This window comes from Dermacentor albipictus, chromosome 5 (assembly GCF_038994185.2).
Source record: "Dermacentor albipictus isolate Rhodes 1998 colony chromosome 5, USDA_Dalb.pri_finalv2, whole genome shotgun sequence".
NCBI lineage: Eukaryota > Metazoa > Arthropoda > Arachnida > Ixodida > Ixodidae > Dermacentor > Dermacentor albipictus.
The window spans coordinates 142,180,152-142,199,465 of record NC_091825.1 but is presented as its reverse complement, the minus strand read 5'-3'; the positions used below and the strand labels follow the sequence as shown (position 1 = coordinate 142,199,465).

Genomic DNA, 19,314 nt, shown 5'->3' with positions numbered 1-19,314 from the left:
GATCCTATCTGCTGTGTTGTTGCCGTATCTTGTGTAATCAGATTACATGCGTATCGGGAATAGCGTCGTCGTAATTGCTGTAAGGCACGTGAGCACCGGCGGCTGCGCTGGAACCTTCGATGAGTCACGTATAAATAACCGACGGGCTTCGCCAGCTAATCAAATTTCGACGATTTTCGAGTGTGTTCACGGCAGTCGTTGTACTTTGAGTGTCACTTGTCTTTTCTGCGCGGTGGCGCACAGGTTCGCCCAATAAAGAGTTAGTTTCCTGACTCACCAGCTTTTGTTGTTGTTTTCTTCACTGTCACTACGACGTGTTATCACAGCCCGACGACGATGATTTTTCACGGTCAGTGTTCCTAAATGTGTTGGCTGTCGATCTTCTTTTTTCATTGTTGTTTCAGTATTCTACATTTTTATTTTACGCTTACAATGACGAACAAGGTGGCGATATTTCTTTAGCATGGTTTACGGACGGACACATTCACAAATAAAAAAAAGCACATAATGGCTGCCACTGCACAAATTTAAACGAAATTTAAACTTATAATAATTGCGTGTAATGTAGCTATAGTATTTTGACAGTATCATCACCAAGGCACCAGAAGGCGCAGTCAAGTTAGACACTAGAGTCATGGGTTGGCATGTCTTTATTGCGCTCGTGGTAGCGTTACTTAACCAAACTTTTCTCGCAAGCTCATCCCGCAGCTTGCTTCACTTGGAGCCGCCTAGCGCTATGGCCGCTACAAGCGGAAGCTTTTCAGGCAAGCTGCGATCCCTTCCTGGACATGGACTCAGTCCCCTGCAAAGAGAAAGGCAGTTCCACAACTTAAGAGAAGGGTTGCGGTCACGTCGAAGGTCGAGTCGATAGTTCGCGCCGCCGATTGCTGACGACACGCGATATCCATCAGCAGCCGAGTTCGGTACGCGGCTATCTGGCAGCCTATCAACGGCCCGTGGTTGGCACATGGCGACGAAAACATCCGGGCACGCGGAGAGCATTACGTAGGGTTCTTTTATAACCGCGAGCACTCGCGAGCAGGGGGAGAGATGGAAAAGCGCTCCGGCTGCCTGCAAGAAGTTCACAGCTCTCCGTCTTTGTTTGCTGCCGACTCGACTTTGACTCCAGCTACTAAGATCAAGTGGCCATAAACTAAACTGAACGTAACATAGAGAGAGAGAGAGAGAGAGAGAGAGAGAGAGAGAGAGAGAGAGAGTTTGTCTAGCGGTAGTCCTAGTATGCTACTCCAGATGGGAATGAAGAGAAATGAAATGAACTGCACAGTGCACGTCACAGAGACCCGAAATACACAAAACGCACCAGATCACGCTACATACGTTTCTGTGGTTCCGCAAGAGTCGCACATGGGCGTATCCCCCATTCTAATGCGGAACGAGTAGGACTTCGTAAATGCCACCCCGAGCCAGAAGCGGCACGATACTGTCGCCTCAGAGCAGGAAATTAGAGCTGTTCTCTGTAACATGAATAGGCTGCAAGATACTCTTAAATGGGGTGTCTTACCGCACGGGTTGCATACAGAGCGCAGTGCCCATCTTATTTGTTTAAATTTAAATAGGAAGTATTTTGCACTGGTGAAATTTAGCCGAATAAGTACGCCTTTATAGGCCGCACGACATGTGAACCTTGCGCATTGTGTATTAAGTGGGAATAAGTTCGCAGTGTTCTCTCAGTCGCTACAGACAGGCTTCGAGATAATTCAGTTTTTTTTTTCGCAAATACAGCATCCCGTAAAATTTGTGTCTGACTGTACAGACAAGCGAATTCAGAGGCACCGTTGACAGATGGGTTCCGGTGTTCGATCGGAACCACTAAATGCCAGGAATGTCAGAATCAAACGTCTGTCAGATGTGGCGTGTTTCCCATGAGACCCTCTTGGAAACTTTGAGCGTCAGCACGAACACCAGAACAGTCGATGGAACTCTAAAAATGTGCAGCAATAAAGGAACTTGCATTGGGTAAGAGTTAACAAGGTCTTTTTGGAAATGACACGCAGCCACAATGCAAGGTTAGTGAATTTTATCGCAAGGTTTATTATGAAATGAAAACTGCAACAAAGAATGATCACTAGTGGTTGAGTCACTCCATTCATCTTGAGAGAATGTACTGAACATACATTCCTGTAAAAGCCCCAGTTACCTGTCGTATGCTGTCTTACTACTCATGCATGCCAAGTTATTAGTCTTTAAACGACAGCGCGCTTATACTACGCAGTACAATTGTATAAATTCGGCGATGACTTCCAAAGTTTATCCTGAACAGCACATCACTCAAATGCAAACGTTCTAAACGGGACATCGAATACAAGGAAGTATTTACTTCGCAAATTTACCAGTGCAGGAAAATTTTTTTTTCAAATCACTCAGACTATTTGCGAAATCACGTATTTTTATACCCTGGTAGTATTCTCTAAAAAATTACGAAGTGGCCCTTTTCAAGCTCAACCAACCTACAATAAAGTCTCCACTATGTATGTTTTAGCGACGAGATGTAAAGAGCATTCGCTACATTAGCTCGCAAGTAAATTGCCGATGCTGCTTTCCTCACTGTCACCATGGATGGCGAGGAAGCTGTGGCCGCGTCGAGAAAGACTCTTGTTCGGAGAAAACTGAGTCTAACCAACCTATTCACTGTTTTATGCCGGTGCCACCGGGAACAGTTTCGGTCGTGATCGAACCCGATTTAGAGCAAGAGTTTCTATCGGGATTGGCTCCTTCGTGCAAGCGACGGAAGAGATACAATCGCGATCGAGAAATTCGAGTCTGATCGGGTTCGATTGGGATTGAAAGTGCCCCGCGCGAGCGAGATGTCACGTGAGCGGAGTACTAGACAGTGGCAGATCTTGTGAAATATTGTGTGAGACATTGCCTGAGAAGTTGAACAGCTATAGCTTTCCTGTTTTAGGTGAACTGACTCGAAAAAAATCGTATCGTGTCTACTTCAGGCGGCCAGAACCTGGAAAAAGCGCGATAACAATTTTTTTTTTGTCTCTCTTCTTGTCGATCACTGCTTCTCATCTTCATGCCATTTTAAGCCTATGCAAATGGGTTGTATTGTTTCGCGCTTTGTTACAAAATTTTGTGTTTCTCGATGTTTTGTAATATTCGTCGAGTTATTTGAATTCTTTGTGCACGACTGACCGTCATCCTGCTGTTTTGCCAACTGTAACGGGGTCGGGTCCTCGTCAAGCTGCTCAAGCTTTTAGTCCCGTACTCCTCCTATTCAAAGAAAATAAAGTTGATTGATTGATTGATTGATTGATTGATTGATTGATTGACCTTGGCGGATAAATATTTATTTCGTCGCGGGCATCCGTGACTACTGCCGGCAAAACACTCGCTCACCTGCGCGGTCGGCGTCATTGCCTGCTCTCAGCCGTGGGTAGACGTCGTTTACTTTCCGATCACGTGAAACGGAGCAGCGTGAACGGGGTGCGTCTGGGCGAGCGACGTGTACGTGTAGGAGTACGCCGGCAGGGCCGCCGCTGCCACTACGGGAGCCGGAGCCGGGGGAGGCGCCGCCAACACGGGGTGGTGAAGCAGCGGTGCGTGGTGCAGGACATACGGTGCGGCCAGTGGTGCGGCCGCCACAAACGGCGCCGCCGGCAGCACACTGGCGTCGCAGACGCACGCTGCGGTGGCGAGGGCGAACACGAGCACCACCTGCGAGGTGAGAGGGTATAAAGGTGAAGAGGCCGGGGCCGTACACGCATCAACAAAGCAGACCGTAGAAAGCACGCAGTCTTGAAGGGAACGTATACTGCGCTTTGTGGCAACTTCATAGTGCACGAACTTGGCGTTGCCTTGATGTTGACGTTGCGTTGGCGTTGGATTGACGTTGCGTTTACGAAATTAGCTCGCGCGGGATAGGAAATAAGAGAGAAAAAAAAAAAACGAACAGGCTACGGGAGTTTTGAAGCATCTCGTGGTGATCGATCGTCGATGTAAGGGTGCTCATCAACTAGCAGAAAGTGAGTTTAAGAGTGAAAATACTAATAAACTAAGCGAGTATTGGGTGTGCAGTGAGTGCGTTAACGATGGCAGTGCGTTAAAGATGGAAACGCCTGATCACCGTCGGACCACATTCAAAGCCACCAGTTTATCACTCGTGCAAGATGTAGCCTTAGGTTCGGCGTCTCTCAATCTAGGAAAATAAGCGAAAATTCGCGCTCCAACGATGTGTCTCACTGTGTCCTGAATGCAGTGATGGATGCAATGATGCAACATAAGATGGTGCACGCGTGGGCCCATTCCTTCTCGTGGTTGAAGAAATCCTGGCAGTGGCGTCACTCGGCATCCCGGCACCCGGTGCGGCTGCTGAGCGTTTCGTCCTCCCTCTCCTCCCTTACCCTCTTCTCTTTTTCTTGCCACTCCCTCCTATTCCTTAACGCACATTTTGTATAATGAATGTTAAGTAATTTAAGAGGGCAATGCTCCTATTTTTGCGAATGATACGGCGTTTACTTTTGAGAAAATAATAAAGAAGACTATATGCTGGCTTCGACACGTCCCTTTTTGTAAGCGTTCTCGAATTGGTGCCGATAGAGATTCCGAACTTCGAGCACACAGTTAGCAGCTAAAATGTTAGCTAAAATTTTATACATTAAAGCGATATGAAGTATACAATGTTTTGCATGATACAAACAATGCTAACTGGAAAAAGTTACTTATTTGCGACCGCTGCACATCCGCTGCTGAACGGGCTGCGTCCCCTCAGCGCGGTTCACCCGGAACACGTTGCACAGAACTCTGCTTGTTTTGATGAAGTTCTAAGGCACTGGACTCGTGGGCTGACGACGATTCAGTGCAAACAGCCTCACTATGCTGCGTCGTCAGCAAGCTGTACTCGGTGAATAGTCGCGCCGCACATCCATCGGAGCTTTCCTGCACCGTCGTCAGATGACAAGACATGGCGCTCTTGCCTCGTCTGTTCCCAATTGATAGGAAAGTGATGCCTTGTGAAACCAGAACAATAATCTTAAGATAAATATTTTTTCTTACCAGAAACTGCATGCCAACGTCGCGATTTGCCTGGCGAGCTCATTCATGTGAAGGTTAACAGAAGGATATTTAACTAAATGAAATGAGAAAACCCGCCAGGATTCATGATGACTGCTGAATCTTGAGCCCCTCGTGACGTCTCCTGTGCAGCTTGACGACGAAATAAGGCGGCGTCCCGTTTTTGCTGGTTGAAGTAATCTGTTATCACTTAACACAGTTCCACGTGTTTTCAAATAAGGGTCGCAAAAAAAATAACAAGCTCGACAGAATGGGAAGCAACTAAGCCGAATGCTACCTTCAGTTTCCAGCTCAATTGTCAGACGGCTTTGTGAAACCGTGTGTGTGGTGCTCTCTGTCGGTACTATTACCAGCTGCTTATTCATGTACTCCATTCATGCAGCCCCTGGCAGTTATCGTCACATCGCCATAGGCGCCAAATCCTTCTGCAGCGCCAACGATACGACAAGCGTCGCCGTCTGATGTCTCTATACCGGGGTTATAATTGTGAAAACACCCCCTGGTCTACACGCACGCACACCTACATGCCATTGGACTTCTTTCCCCGAGTTCTCTGCCCATTTTCACAAAGTACTGGAAGTTTTACCTACTGCCCGTCAGGGCCTTTGGAATCTTGAAGTTACGGGCGTTTTAACTAACAGCAGCAGAACGAGAAGGGACTAAACTGGACTACCTGCGTCACCTGTAGCGTCTTTTTCGGAACCGTAATTTACACCGTTTGAGTTGCCTGGTTAAAAAGCTTGCGTTGCTGGAGCATGAGTGAAAGACGCATGGCGATAACGAAGATGACCTTAGCGCTGTATCGCTTCGGGTAGGTGAAAAGACTGCAGCGTGAATCAGGGAAACGTCCCGATATATATTCTGGTACACCGGCGTTGTCTCCCGCTGCAGAGTGCTCGGCGCCGGAGCGTTCCGCTCGAGCGGGCGTGCATCGAGATGCGATATCTCGGAAACGGTGTCGCGGGTTAGCGTCGATCTCGGCGAGCACGAGGCGACTGTGCACCGGGGAAGCTCCGTTCTCGCCGCACTGGCCTAAGGCAGACGAGCTTGATTTACCGCGCGGCTTTCCAAGGCTCCTGAGAGGAGACTGGGAGGAAGATCGACGCCGATCGGCCTATCCTTGTTCGAGAGGCCCCTGGCGGACTCCCTTCGCTAACGCCAACGTCGGCGGCGCTAGCGACCGTCGGAGGGTTCGGCACGCAAGCTGAGTCAGCGCTTCGAGGGAGAACACCGCGGCTCGACAAGTGACAAATCGGGTCAGATTAGTCGGACACGCGCAGCGAAACGAGCTGAGAGCGGTGAATTGACATATTAAGAGGTTAGCGTTGGCCTTCCCTTTGGCCGACTTAAGAACGAACGATTGCTCATTGATTATTTCAGCGAATGGCAAACGCCGCTGGAGCCCCATGGATGCGTTTCTTATCGGTGCGATATCTGCGCTCGGTGAAGAAGAGCAACTTGCGATGAAGACACAAATCAGAGGTTGCTGGCACGCTCCGCATGTGCGCTTTTGCATGTCGCATGGGAGCGCTCGCGTTGCATTATGAAACGCCACAGGCGTAAAACGAGGAGTATCTCGGATACGAGAATGGCACGATACGAGCTTCGCTGGATATTGTCCTTTAGCTCTTCGTTTTGCATTAATTAGCGCGTCGTCTGTTAGATGCATGTAGAGGGACAATATTATTTAATCCATCAGCTGACGAGATAGAAACGTACAGGGCACGCGTATGAAACATTATGCCGTCTATTTCAAATACATGCAGACCTACGCGGTTGTGGCCGAACTCAACCCGACGTCTTGCGATGGTGGTGGTTCTGGTGCAGCTTGAACTTTTCTGCTTTCATTTGTGCAGAAGTATGCATGAGCGAGAAGGCGTAGCCAGTGCCACCTATGATGCCAATCTCTCATACACATAAATTTAATAATTATAATAAAAAGAAAGACAGGGAGTCGCATAGGGCTGCATTGAGCCATGAACTCCAGGCTCGACTCATAGGGCTGTATTTGTTGAGAGTTTACGGCAAGTTTGAGCCACACAGCATTGCAGCGACACTCAAGGGGGAATTCTGAGACCGACACCGTTTCGCTCTTTGCGCGCATGTTCACCTTCACGCAAGTATAAAATTTATTTCCTTATATTATTTTTCAAGAGAGAGAGAGGGAAATAAAGGGAAGTCCAGGAGTAACCAGATTACAATGTATCGTTTGCTACCCTGCGCAGGGGGAGTAAAAAAAAAAGCAAACGCTTCACTCTATACGTTTAAATATACTCTTATCTAGGGAAGAAATTGCTTTATTTCTAACTGTTTTAGTCCGTGGTCTACGCACTGTTTGGTTTGCGCAACTTTTTGCAAGATCTCGCACTTGTTCTAACTGACCATGAAGAGAGACAAAGAGGCCGTATGGCCTTTCAATCGGTATAAACATCCGCGATAGTATCATACCTACATGACAAATAAGCTCGTGATTTATTGCCACCTGGTCTCTTTGAAAACGAAAGTGGCGATGCCATCCGTGTTAAACACTTCAAGTAAATAATCATAACATAGGGATCAATTTCAACCTAACAGAAAGGGAGTAATCTTGCTCCAGAATTTAGCGTTGAAGTTATACAAAAATGGTACCACCAGGAGCTTGTGTGCAACCTGTCGCATTTGCAGCTATTGCGCTTGTGGTATGCCCACAAAATGTTCCGTCAGATTCCACAGTCCTTGTATTATACGAAGAAAAAAACCAGGAAAAAAAAGTTGCACACAGAAAACATACAAGAACTTATACATACTTCACAATACATAATTCTTGTATGTTTCCTGTGCGCGTCCTTATTTATGGCTGGTTTTTTCTTAGTACAATGCACGTACTAGCCCAACAACGTGTTTTGCTAGAATGCCTTTCTCATCTTCTTGTATGTTCCCGGTGTGCGTCTTTTTTTTTGGCTGGTTTTTTCTTAATACAATGCACCAACTAGCCAAACAACATGTTTTACTTGTATACTGGCGACATTGTGCAGGATGCGAACACAGCCATCCATTTACGAAAAGGCGTATGGTGTCGGAACATGTGGCGACAACTTTAAAACTCAGTTCACTAAAATTTCCTCGAAGCTTCCCACCAGAACTCGCCAGCTGCAACATCTGCATTCCCGTGCATTTTTTGTCACTGATCTTGAAGCCACTCTCCGCGAGTGACACTATCTATCACTGCGCTTTAATGAAACTTGCCTGTGACAAGCCTGGTGTTCAGAACTCAAAAGCTTAGGACAGTAGTGAACTTCGTCCTTGTCAATCACTAGTCGTTTATATCAGCCGAACCCATGGACGGTTCTAGGTCGCGGTGCAGCGACAGGCCCGGCTACGTCCCACAACGGCTTCTAAACAGTTCTCAAAAGGCTTCAGTTTGCTTCAACAAGAAACAAGTGAGCAAAAAAGTTTTTTTTGAGGTACTCACGGCCTTCATGGTGTATCTGCAAGAAGCTGGATGGGACTAGGATGAACAAGTTTACGGAGATCTACGGTGAAATGTGGCGCGCTCTTTGGCTCGAGCGTTTCAACGCGGAGTTCTCTTATATACGAAGACTCAAGAGGACGAGAAGAAGTTGATGCAAATGATGAGCGAAGGCACTGTATGTGTGTGTGTCGCGGGCTTGTTTGTGTGAGTGCGAATCGGTGAAACGGAGAGGGTGTGCGTGACCACGGTATGCGCGTCCACCACTTCACACTCGCGGGATCGTTGAAGCGTGGTGATCGCGTGAATGAGGAAGCGAGGGCTCGACAGTCGCCGCGCATGTGGGTCGTCGTGCCATGCGCGACTGTGTTCGCATGGCGACATGCATCTCGCATGAGGCGCAAGGCTTGTCGATCACCGGGAACGGCTCTGGATCCAAAAATAAGACTGCATGCTGTGAGGCGAAGGGCGGCGACTGTGTGAGTGCGGGCAAAAAAAAAAAAAAAAGGGAACTTCCCGCTATCACCGCGAGTGCGTGCCGTTGTGCGTGCACCGTTAAATAACTCTCGCGCCCTTGCTTACAGTCAGTGCATGAGGATTCCACTTTTTGCTTTTTTTTTAAAAGAATTCCGTCACTTTCTCCGCCTCTCGCTTTCTCGAGAGCGCGGTTTGTGGGCGCAGAGAGGAAATTTCGAATCGAGAAAGCGCATTGCTAGTTTGTTTGTTTGCTGCTAATTTCGGTTCACAGAGTATGAGGAACGGCTGGCTAAAAGCGACAACTGGCGAGGGCTCTGGCTTCTCACAAAAATGCTAGCGTGCATAATGTTTAGCTTCATGGTCGACCCCGACGAGAAGGCCCGCTGTAACGAAGACTATAGGATTTCAGCACAGCCGTAAAGTTGAAGAGCGAACGAGGCTTGAAATGTTTTGGACACTTTAATGTGAAATCTATGAGGCCTGATGGTTAAGCCTAGAAGTTGTTATCTCGACAGAGTGAGAACTAGACTGCTATAGCATGCACTGGCGAATACGGAGGGGGAGTGGGGGGGGGGGGGGGGGAGGGGCTTCCTGGGTCGTCGATCATTGATGGGAGCATTCCAGCCCATTGTTAATGTGACCAGGCTTGCACTGGTACGTGTGCGAGGCATGCTAGGCTCATTATCATCATCATCAGCCTGGTTACGCCCACTGCAGGGCAAAGGCCTCTCCCATACTTCTCCAACAACCCCGGTTATGTACTAACTGTGGCCATGCCGTCCCTGCAAACTTCTTAATCTCATCCGCCCACCTAACTTTCTGCCGCCCCCTGCTACGCTTCCTTACCCTTGGGATCCAGTCCGTAACCCTTAATGACCATCGGTTATCCTCCCTCCTCATTACATGTCCTGCCCATGCCCATTTATTTTTCTTGATTTCAACTAAGATGTCATTAACTCGCGTTTGTTCCCTCACCCAATCTGCGTTTGTTCCCTCACCCAATGCTAGGCTACTACCGTTTATCTGCCAACGATATAAATGACGGCGTAGCAGGTTCCAGTTCTAACTTATGGGTGGTGTCAGCCCAATAGCTCAACTGAAGAGTCCGCTTAATTTACAGATTGTTCTACTTGGCGTGTTCAACACTTGAATTTATTGATGTATTTGCAGATACACAACGACATTCTAGCCAAACTATTTCCTGCAAATTTGTGAAGCAAAATATTATGTGGCAGGGCGCTTCATTGAGATGCAGTTTTGCCATTCAATACGCAGACACGCGGCGCCGGAAAATATACGTCGACATATTTGCAAATTGTAAAAGTGAACCCTTGGTATCGTACTTCGCTAAAAGTTAGAAGTAAAAACAAAAAGAAAACGGAAAAGGCATGCCAGCAGGCTGGAAGGTTTCTGAGGGATGGGTGTGTGACTCAGAGCCTGTGGGAATGCATTACGCGAGAGAGCGCTCCTGAAGCTCCGGAAACTAGGGCGCAAGTACGACTGCCTCGGGGCAAAGGCACACGTCATCCGCAACCAATGACATATCTTTGTGAAGCCGCCATGCCGGGCAACAACTTCTTCTCTCGAAAGATAAGTCACGAATTCTCATCTGATTACCGCGTCCCCGAACGCTTTCTTACGCCGTCTCCCTGAGCACAATCGTTCGTTTGGCCCACATTCGCTTTGCTCCACCCACCTTGAAGGACACGCGGCGCTTTCCGCACTTACGCCCACAAGGCGTAGTATCACGAAAGCTTCGCCGGGACATGCAACGCGTAACTAGGTGGAACGCGTGCGACCAAATTACGTGGTCCAGGCGCAGCGCAAGGTGCAAGGCACCACCCGACCATTCGTTGGACCACGTGGGGCTTTCTGACGAAGTGTTCGACAGACGCCTCAAGAAAGCGAGATACCAGGAACAGATAGTTAAGGTTCAGCGTAATGCTGCGCAGAAGGACCACTTCGACGATTAACTCGACAATTGACGGGGAAAAAGCTGCCGTAATATCGATCGCGTAAGTTGATTACGATCACACGTAATGTCCTAGCTACTTCAGGTCACAATATTAACGCTGTTCATTTAGCGACCTCGTTCACACATCGGCAGCCTGGATCAGCGAGCTTTGGTGTTTACTCGGAAATGATAAAATAAGCGTTCCGCTGTTTCGCCGTGGACATAAACGGCGCTACTCCATCCGCTTCTTAGATTTCCTTTAAACTTTTGACTAGAAAACTGAGTTTGTGCACACCAAAGGTTATAGATACAGGGTGTCCCATTTACCTTGGGCAAATGTTTAAACATCTGCTGCGGGGCACCAACAGAGGACGCGACTAGAAGCGTTGCTGCTTGCCATTAGATAAAGTAAGTCTCTCTTACTTTATGTTGTGTCAGTACTTATTAGTCAAGGGCAACTTAGCAAACAGTAAATTTAAGGAACCGGTTCGAATGTGAAAGCTGTGTAACGTTACAAGAGACGTCTGATCCAGCAATATTAATTTTACAGTTACTTACTACACATTTTTTTTTTATTTCGCGTCGAAAAGAAAGACCACGAAATAGTATACAAACCCACGTGACTACCCGACTGTTAATCGTTTCACGCGTGACCGAACAGCGCATTCAACCTAGCGCGTTGCCAACGAAGAAAGCGATTGCGGTCAAAGGGCAGCGAGGCAGTCGTTGGCCGCGTAATTCGCGCGAGCAATCGGTCTCGCTTGCGCTGCTGAAAGGAACACGTGCGGTGGTGGTTCGTGACCGGAATAAGCAGGCAGCGGAGCCCGACATCGTCGCTTCCTTGCAGCCGTTTCTCTGTGACGCAACGTTGGGAGCCCTGCGGTTTCGGCGAGCGAGCGGGTACGTTGATTATTTTCGCATTTAAATTAATTAAATGCTGGCGCTTCACGTGCCACAAGCACGATGCGATTGCGAGGCAAGCCATATTAAGTGTTCTTGTGGCCATCCAGACGAAGTTGTGCATAATCTTCTTCTCGAGTGCACGAAATACGATACACAAAGAAGGGCACTGCAAGCAAATTTATTGCTGTTAGACAGAAGACCATTCACTCTAAAAAAGATACTTGGCCCATGGCCAACTGCGGGCCTTCAAAAAAGAGCACTTCTTGCTCTGAAAAAGTCTTTAGAGGACACCAACATTTTGGGAAAATATTAAGTATAAGATGATCCGAATACGCTAAATGAGTTACGTAAACGTTGTTCGTGATTCATAATAGGTTTATGTGGTGATCGCAACTTTTACGCAATATGTATAATTCTGGTCTGTACTTGCAGTGTATTACATGTGTTGTGTGTTTTGGCTGTTCAAAACATCTGACTTTATATATGCGTACGTGGACTGAACTAATGCACAGAACTTTGCGACTCATGTACTGTTGGACTGTATATTTTTTATTGATCCGGTGTTCTACTGAGTGTTATATTGTCACGTGGTAGTGACGGTTAAGAAGGCAGCAAAACTGTGATTAACGAAACGAGCGTTTTATTGGGCGAACTTGTGCCCTCAAAAACAGGCTTCACTCGAAGAACAGCGGTAGCATATGTGCATATGAAGTGGTTTGTGCAATCAACTGCATCTGCTGTACGCTGCACTGATTGGTGCACATTCTGTACATCTGTCGAAGAGTACTGCGGAGACATCACTTCACCATCTGATATAGAGGACATCATTGTATCATCAGTGCAGAAGACAACTAAGTTCATCAGTGCACCTACATCCAGAACGGCGATTGATATTGAATATGAACGGCTCCGAGCGATCCGTCGTAGAGCGGAAAGAAAGGTTAGGCGAACTCAATCGCCATTAGACCTTGTCTTATGTCGACGAGCTCAACGAAAAATACGGCGTCACCTTCAAAATATGGGGAGACAACGGTGGAGGACCTTCTGTTCGTCTCTGGATCCTCGAAAGCCACTTTCTAGGATCTGGCAGATAGTACGAAGTCTTCGTGCCCCTCCTCAGCAAAAACATCTTTTCCGTGCTCTAGCACTTCACCAATCTGTGACGGAAGTGCAGGTTGCCGAAGACTTCTGTAAGAGAGTCACCCGTACCTATGTTTCAGCATGTCCAACATTGGATCGACCCGTGGTACCTCCTAAACATGATCGTCTTGACCTTCCTTTCACGATGCCGGAATTGGAAGCTGCACTTGCTGCGTCGAGACCTGGACCTGGACCTGGACCTGGACCTGACAGTATTTTATACACTGCTCTGTTCCACCTTGGTGTGGAAGGTCGGAAAGTCCTGCTGTCGTACTATAATGCCACGTGGTCATCCAGTACAGTCCCGAAGCAGTGGAAAACCAGCCGTTTGGTGGCCCTCCTAAGAAAATCGCCTTACGAAATATCATCTTACCGGCCAGTAGCTTTTGCTAGCTGTGTCGGTAAGGTGATGGAACAGAAGGTGCTCACTGGATTAGAACGGTTCATGTAAAGGAATGAGCTTTATCCTGAAATGATGACCGGATTTAGACGTGGCCGGTCTGCAATAGATGGGGTCATTAATCTCGTGTCCACGATCGAACACGAAAAAAAGCGACACTGACTTGGAGGAGCAGTTTTCTTAGACATGAAAGGAGCTTATGACAATGTACTGCACGAAGCCATTCTTGATGCGCTCAGTAATTTGGGCATCGGCGGCCGTCTCTACATGTGGATTGAAAATTATCTTGATGGTCGCACAGTCTTCATGTCCACGAATGATGGCGTAACGACAAGACACGCCGTGGTCTGTGGAGTGTCTCAAGGAGCAGTTCTCAGCCCGACTCTTTTCAATGTTGCCCTTATTGGCCTTGCGGAAATAATTTCTGGTACAGTACGACATGCATATGGGCATCCGCAGTCACGCGACCGCAAATCCGTGCCAGATTGCAGCGAGCTGTTTCTTTAACGTCTCAGTACCTGCAGTGCCAAGGACTGCAACTGGCCCCAGGTAAGTGCGCTGCGATAGTGTTCACACGGAAGCTTATGTGTTGGTGTCCAATTATGATCAATGGAAATGCCACCCCATATATCACCCACCACAAATACCGCGGCGTTGTCATTGACCGCGGTGTTTCATGGTCGAAACATGTGGTAATGCTAAAGAAAAAATTAACTGGGCTTGCTCAAGTTTTTCGCTTTCTGGCCGGTATGAAGTGGGGTCCATCTGAACCTTCGCTACTCCGGCGGTACCAGGCCCTCTGCGTCGCTTACATTCGGTATAGCCTGCCAGTTTTATCAAGTATGAGCCCGTCATGTTTGTGTACGCTGGAAAGTGCCCAGGCACAGATTCTGAAAACATGTCTCGGTGTTCCACGTTGCACCTCAACCCACGGAACAATTGAGGAGGCTCGCGTCCCCCCTTTACCTGCCTATCTACGATGCGAACCTCTTCGAATATTCCTGCGACTACTGTGCCGTCATAGACGCCATCCCTTATCGACACTTCCCTACATACGGCCGGACTCCACCTTTTCAAGAGCCGTTAAATGCCAAGAACCTGCCATACCAGCATACTTTGCCCCGGCTGACCTTCCACGTATGCCCCCATGGGTAATGTCCAAAATACCGGTACGTCTATCCATTCCAGGAATTTCAAAAAAAAAAAAATCGCGAATACCTACCGTCGGCTTCAGATATTTAACACTTGAATATATGTCGAAAGAATATGACTCCTCGGTGAGCGTGTATACAGACGGATCGGTCTCGTCGTATGCGTCTGGTGCGGCTTTCGTCGTGCCTGCGCATCAAGTCATTCGACGGTTTCGTCTCTGTAACGAGACGACTACAAAATCTACGGAACTAGTGGCAATTAGAGAGGCCGTTCAATATATTTCGCGACAGCCTCCTCAAGTATGGACAGTCTTCAGTGACGCAAAATCGGCTCTGCAACTACTTAGATTGGTGTTGAAAGAAAGCGCTTACAGAGTGTTGGCTTTTCAAACTGCCGAGCTCTACACTTTAGCGCAAGAAAACGGCCACCACATCACATTTCAGTGGATTCCCAGTCACTGTGGTATACACGGCAACGAACAGCACAGCACTGGGACAATCCGGATAATCGCCACAGACGACTCCAGAGATTGGACCCTACCATGAATTATAGGCTACCACCAAAAATTCAACGCAGCTGTGCCAGTCTTCTGCACAGACTAAGGCTGGGGTTTGCGTGAGGATACGTGCACCTCATGCGACGCACCGAGTCTCCACACTGTGAGGTATGCAATGTAACTGAGACTATAGGTCATGTGCTTTGTGATTGCCTCAAGTACGTGGAAGAGCGTGAAAAGTTGGACAACGACCTTACGCGTCTCGGCAGCCCACCGTTGTCGGAGGACGTTATTTAGGTCCTCGGCCAGACGCTCAATCGAGTTTCAAGGCCATACAGGCGTTACTGAACTTTTTAAAATTACGGGCCTGGATTGTAGGCTTTGAGCATGCCAAATTGCTTGCCATATGTTCTACATCTTCCTTCTGTCGTCATTGTCACCCATCATGCGCCTCTTTCTTCGATTTTTCTTTCCCTCTTCCCCTTCCCCTAACTCCGAGTAGCTGGCTAGAGGAATATACCTCAGGCTGACCTCTCTGCATTTCGTATCATTAAACTTCTCTCTCTCTCTCTCTCTCTGCGCCTGCAAATTCGCTAACTGTCGAGCGCATCTCAATATCAGATCACGAGGATTGCCACGCGATTCCATTGCTACTCCAAGAACCTGGTCCCGTCGTGTGGCGACGGCCTTGGTGTCACGGGGTGCCTCACGCGCTCGTGACCCTCAGGATTCCCGCAGGTCCTTGCTGTACTGACGCAAGCCGCACCGCGGCTTTCGTAACTGGAGCTGCGGATGACAGGCGCCAACGCCAGTCGAAAATCTCCTTTTTTATGACTCGGAACTCTACGCATTCGCTTTGTTCTTCCTCACTTTCTCCGGCTGCGCGGGAAACCGTAATCGGCTTCCTGCGGATCAATATGCGAATAACGGGTTATAGAAAAAAAAAAAGAAAGCGTTTTCCCGCCTATACACACCCGGCGGTGAGGGCTCACGCACGTGGAGGGGAAACGACCGGGTGCCCGGGCAAACGCCGAGCTGTCGCAACTCGCACTTCCGACAGCCCCTCTGGCCGATCTCACTGCCGCATCTCTTTCCTTTGCTCGGCGCTCCATTCGCAACCAACGACAATCTTCCAGGCCTCGGGCTTTCAACGTTCGGCGCATCGTTCCCCGCACCGTTCACGCGCGCGCGCGACACATTTTCCCGCTCTTCTTCCGTGCATCCACGCTTCGTTCGGGCGGCGCGACACGGCGCTCAGTAATGCGTTTTTTACCTCGAGCTTCCATTGATCATTTTGCTTTCAGATTCCGACGGCCCGCGCGCCTCGTCTCTTGCGCAAGGCCACCGCTGCTGCGGCCAGAGTGCAACCGCCACCACCACCACCCGTTGCCGAAGCGCGTCGAAAGGCCAAGTCGCGCATGCGTACACTATGCGAACGCCGTCGCCGTGTGTAACTGGGTCGCGCTGCACTTGTCGGAAAGCAGTGCGGCGTTGACAGCGCGCGAGATGCCGGCATTGCTCGCTGCATGAGACTTAGCTCGTTTTTTTTTTCTTCTGAGCCTTGTAAAGGAAAAGTCGTGTTCACACCGACGCTTTTCACGGGTGCTTTCGTAAAGTGTGCAACCAGTTTGGGCATTATACGCTCTCTTAAGGCCAAGATATAGTCCGGCGTTCTCGGCGCGCCAGGCCGCGGCAGGCGAAGTCGGATACGCTGCGCTAGCGACGCCAGGGGTGCAACAAATTTGCTTCCTCTAGAGTTCGGCGTGCGCGCGCAGCTCGAGGCTAGCGCCATCTGTGCGTCCGGGAGCGCAACTTCACCGCCGCGGCGAACAGCTGTTTACATGGCGCATGCGCGTCGTTCGGGTAGCGCGCGCGCTTCTCGTTCCGCGCGCTGTTTGTGCGCTAAAATGAAAACTTTTGCGGGATGGCGTTAACTTGTCCTGACAGCCAGAAAAAAAAACAAGGTTTTACGTGCGAAAACCACTTTCTTTCTGACCTGGGCTTCTTTAACGTGTACCTACATCTAAGCACACGGGTGTTTTTCGCATTTCGCCCCCATCGAAATGCGGCCGCCGTGCCTGACAGCCAGAACATCGCACTCATATTGCTAGTACTTCGGCTACGTCAAAAGCGGAAGCGGACCATGTATGTACATGCGAAAGCTATTCGACAAGCGCCCTCAACTCGGCGACTACCACCAGCTAGTACAGGAGCTGCGAAATGCAGCTTACCTGTGGCGAGACCACACTGCTTTCGTATAGCTTCCCACGCGTTGTTCTTGCGCTCTGTGTCGCGGTAGTCCATGCGTTTCACATCGTATACACATGGAAGGTTGCAAATCGCTTCAAGCAGGCGTCCTCACTCGCGCTGTCATCCCACACGGATGTTGAAAAAACCACAGCCGCACTGTCAGTACGCGCGCCGCAGGCCGCCATTCTGCCTCCTGCTCGCTGCCGCTGCAGCGCGCAGAGCATTCTGGTCTAGCGGCAGCCGCGTGAAATAGAACACGCTCTATCTCCGCGCCGGCGGCATTGTGCTCGCCAAGCGCGCCTAAGCACGTCGGCTACGCCGGGACGCCGGACTGTAGAGTGCGCGCTTTTCACCGACGTCGCTTAACCGCGCCGCGCGTGGCCGCGCGCGCGCGTTACGCCGGACTATATCTTGCCCTTTACGTCGCTGTCTCCGTGAGCTTACGTTGTATGCATAATCAATAACGCCGTAGTTCATACATCTTTACGCCGACGCTCACAACGAATGGTATACTGGGTCGACGTCGACGACATCGACGGCGATTTACATAAAATATACTATCCTTACTTCGAAGTCAACGAGCCGCGCAGAAGATGCGGTACAAGCAGTCGTTTGATAAGAGCAGAAGTGTAGCGGCAGTGACACTACACACTCGGAAAGGTTCGGAAACCACGTGAAACCGTTTTGACAGTATGCAATTGAGCCAGCACTCTGTGGTATTCGGGCCCGGATAACAGCATCCTTGTCACCTTGCTCAGCTTGCTGAAAATAGCCTTTTATTTGCACCAGCCGCATGGCCCCAATACATCGCGTGAGGCTGCAGTCGGCATCGCTGCACTAAAATTTCTAACGACGCCTAAGTGAATCTTGCGAAAATCTGCCAGTTTGAGGAAGGTTCGGGAAAAGGAAAGCGTGTACTTACCTGAAGTAGCATGACGCAAGAATAACAACCAATACAGTTTCTTCCGAATGAATGATCCACAGTGGAAATTTTTTTCTACTCGACCCTGGAAATTGAATCCAGTGTGACTTCATCCTTGTTCAAATGGCTCTACCAACGAAACCTGGGGGCACTTTTTTTCCCAGCTTCATGTTGCTTTCACGTAGATACTTTCCTTTTCAAGTTCAAGAAGACATTTCAGGCACCTACCACGCCGGCCACATCTCCCGATTGTTGTTGATCTTCGATGTCGATTCCAATGACAGATGCCAGATCTAACTTATGGTCACTTATGATGCCAGGTCACTTATGGCTTGACACAACCGCACTCGGTTTCCCTGAAAAGTTCGCCGGTGTTCTCCCACAAATGGCATTTTTTTTTACATTGAGAAGCTCTTCCTGGAAAGCCTCCATTACATTTCCATTTTTTACATTTTTACATTCCTAGGCGTTCGCAATTTAGGCGAGGATTGACGCTAGACGCCCTAGGCGCAAGTGAATGAAGTCAGGGCTCTCTGTTGAAGAGAGGCTCGCTTCTTCCCGCTCCAGAGCGCCTTGGGAGCTGCGGCGTCACTGTGGCTTGTGTGCACACGGTTGTGCGCAACTGAGGGAACACAGCACATGTACGTGCCTTATCAGCAGCTGCCGGTATACATAAGCAAGGCAGGAATAAACCCGGGGGCTTTTTGCCCTGCGTCTCTCAACTGGCGTGTCTGAGTCTGCTCTTAGGTCGCAGCGTGCCCTAGACACGACAGGAGCTCCGTAGGGTCTCCACGCCACTCTACAGGACCGGTTCCAACCAAAATGACTCGCCGCAATATGTTTCTCCTCCCAGCCAGGTTCGAGGAACGCAAGCGCAAGTGCGTCGATGCCGCGTCGTCTCGTTATGCAGCTTAAATTCCTGAGGCACGCGCTGCCCTACTGGAACGAAAAGGGATCGCCGAACGTGAATGCTACGAATCAATGAAACCGGTGAACCAATGAACATTGAATGAACATTGAATGAACATTGAATGAACTTAATGTGAAAGTGATGCAAATATGTGCCGCAATGTAACGTAGTGTACATAATAATTTCTAGGACTTCTATGTAATCAAACACGTAATCTTCAAGGCC

General features: G+C 49.0%; 1 protein-coding gene across 5 annotated transcripts; it reads right to left on the bottom strand.

Annotated features, from left to right (window-relative positions):
- Positions 1-644: 644 nt before the first annotated feature.
- On the bottom strand, positions 645-18,289 carry LOC139060135 (uncharacterized). 5 transcript variants are annotated; one of them, XM_070539041.1, is made up of 3 exons: positions 18,180-18,289; positions 3,364-3,681; positions 645-802 (listed from the first exon to the last, which is right to left on the bottom strand). In XM_070539041.1, the coding sequence occupies exons 1-2, from the start codon at positions 18,189-18,191 to the stop codon at positions 3,412-3,414; spliced, it is 282 nt and encodes a 93-aa protein (XP_070395142.1). In that variant the 5' UTR covers positions 18,192-18,289; the 3' UTR covers positions 645-802; positions 3,364-3,411. The 5 variants fall into 5 exon arrangements, with proteins under 5 accessions (XP_070395142.1, XP_070395140.1, XP_070395143.1 ...); XM_070539039.1 differs by lacking the exon at positions 18,180-18,289 and adding an exon at positions 17,239-17,406; XM_070539042.1 differs by lacking the exon at positions 18,180-18,289 and adding an exon at positions 8,489-8,623.
- Positions 18,290-19,314: the final 1,025 nt, after the last annotated feature.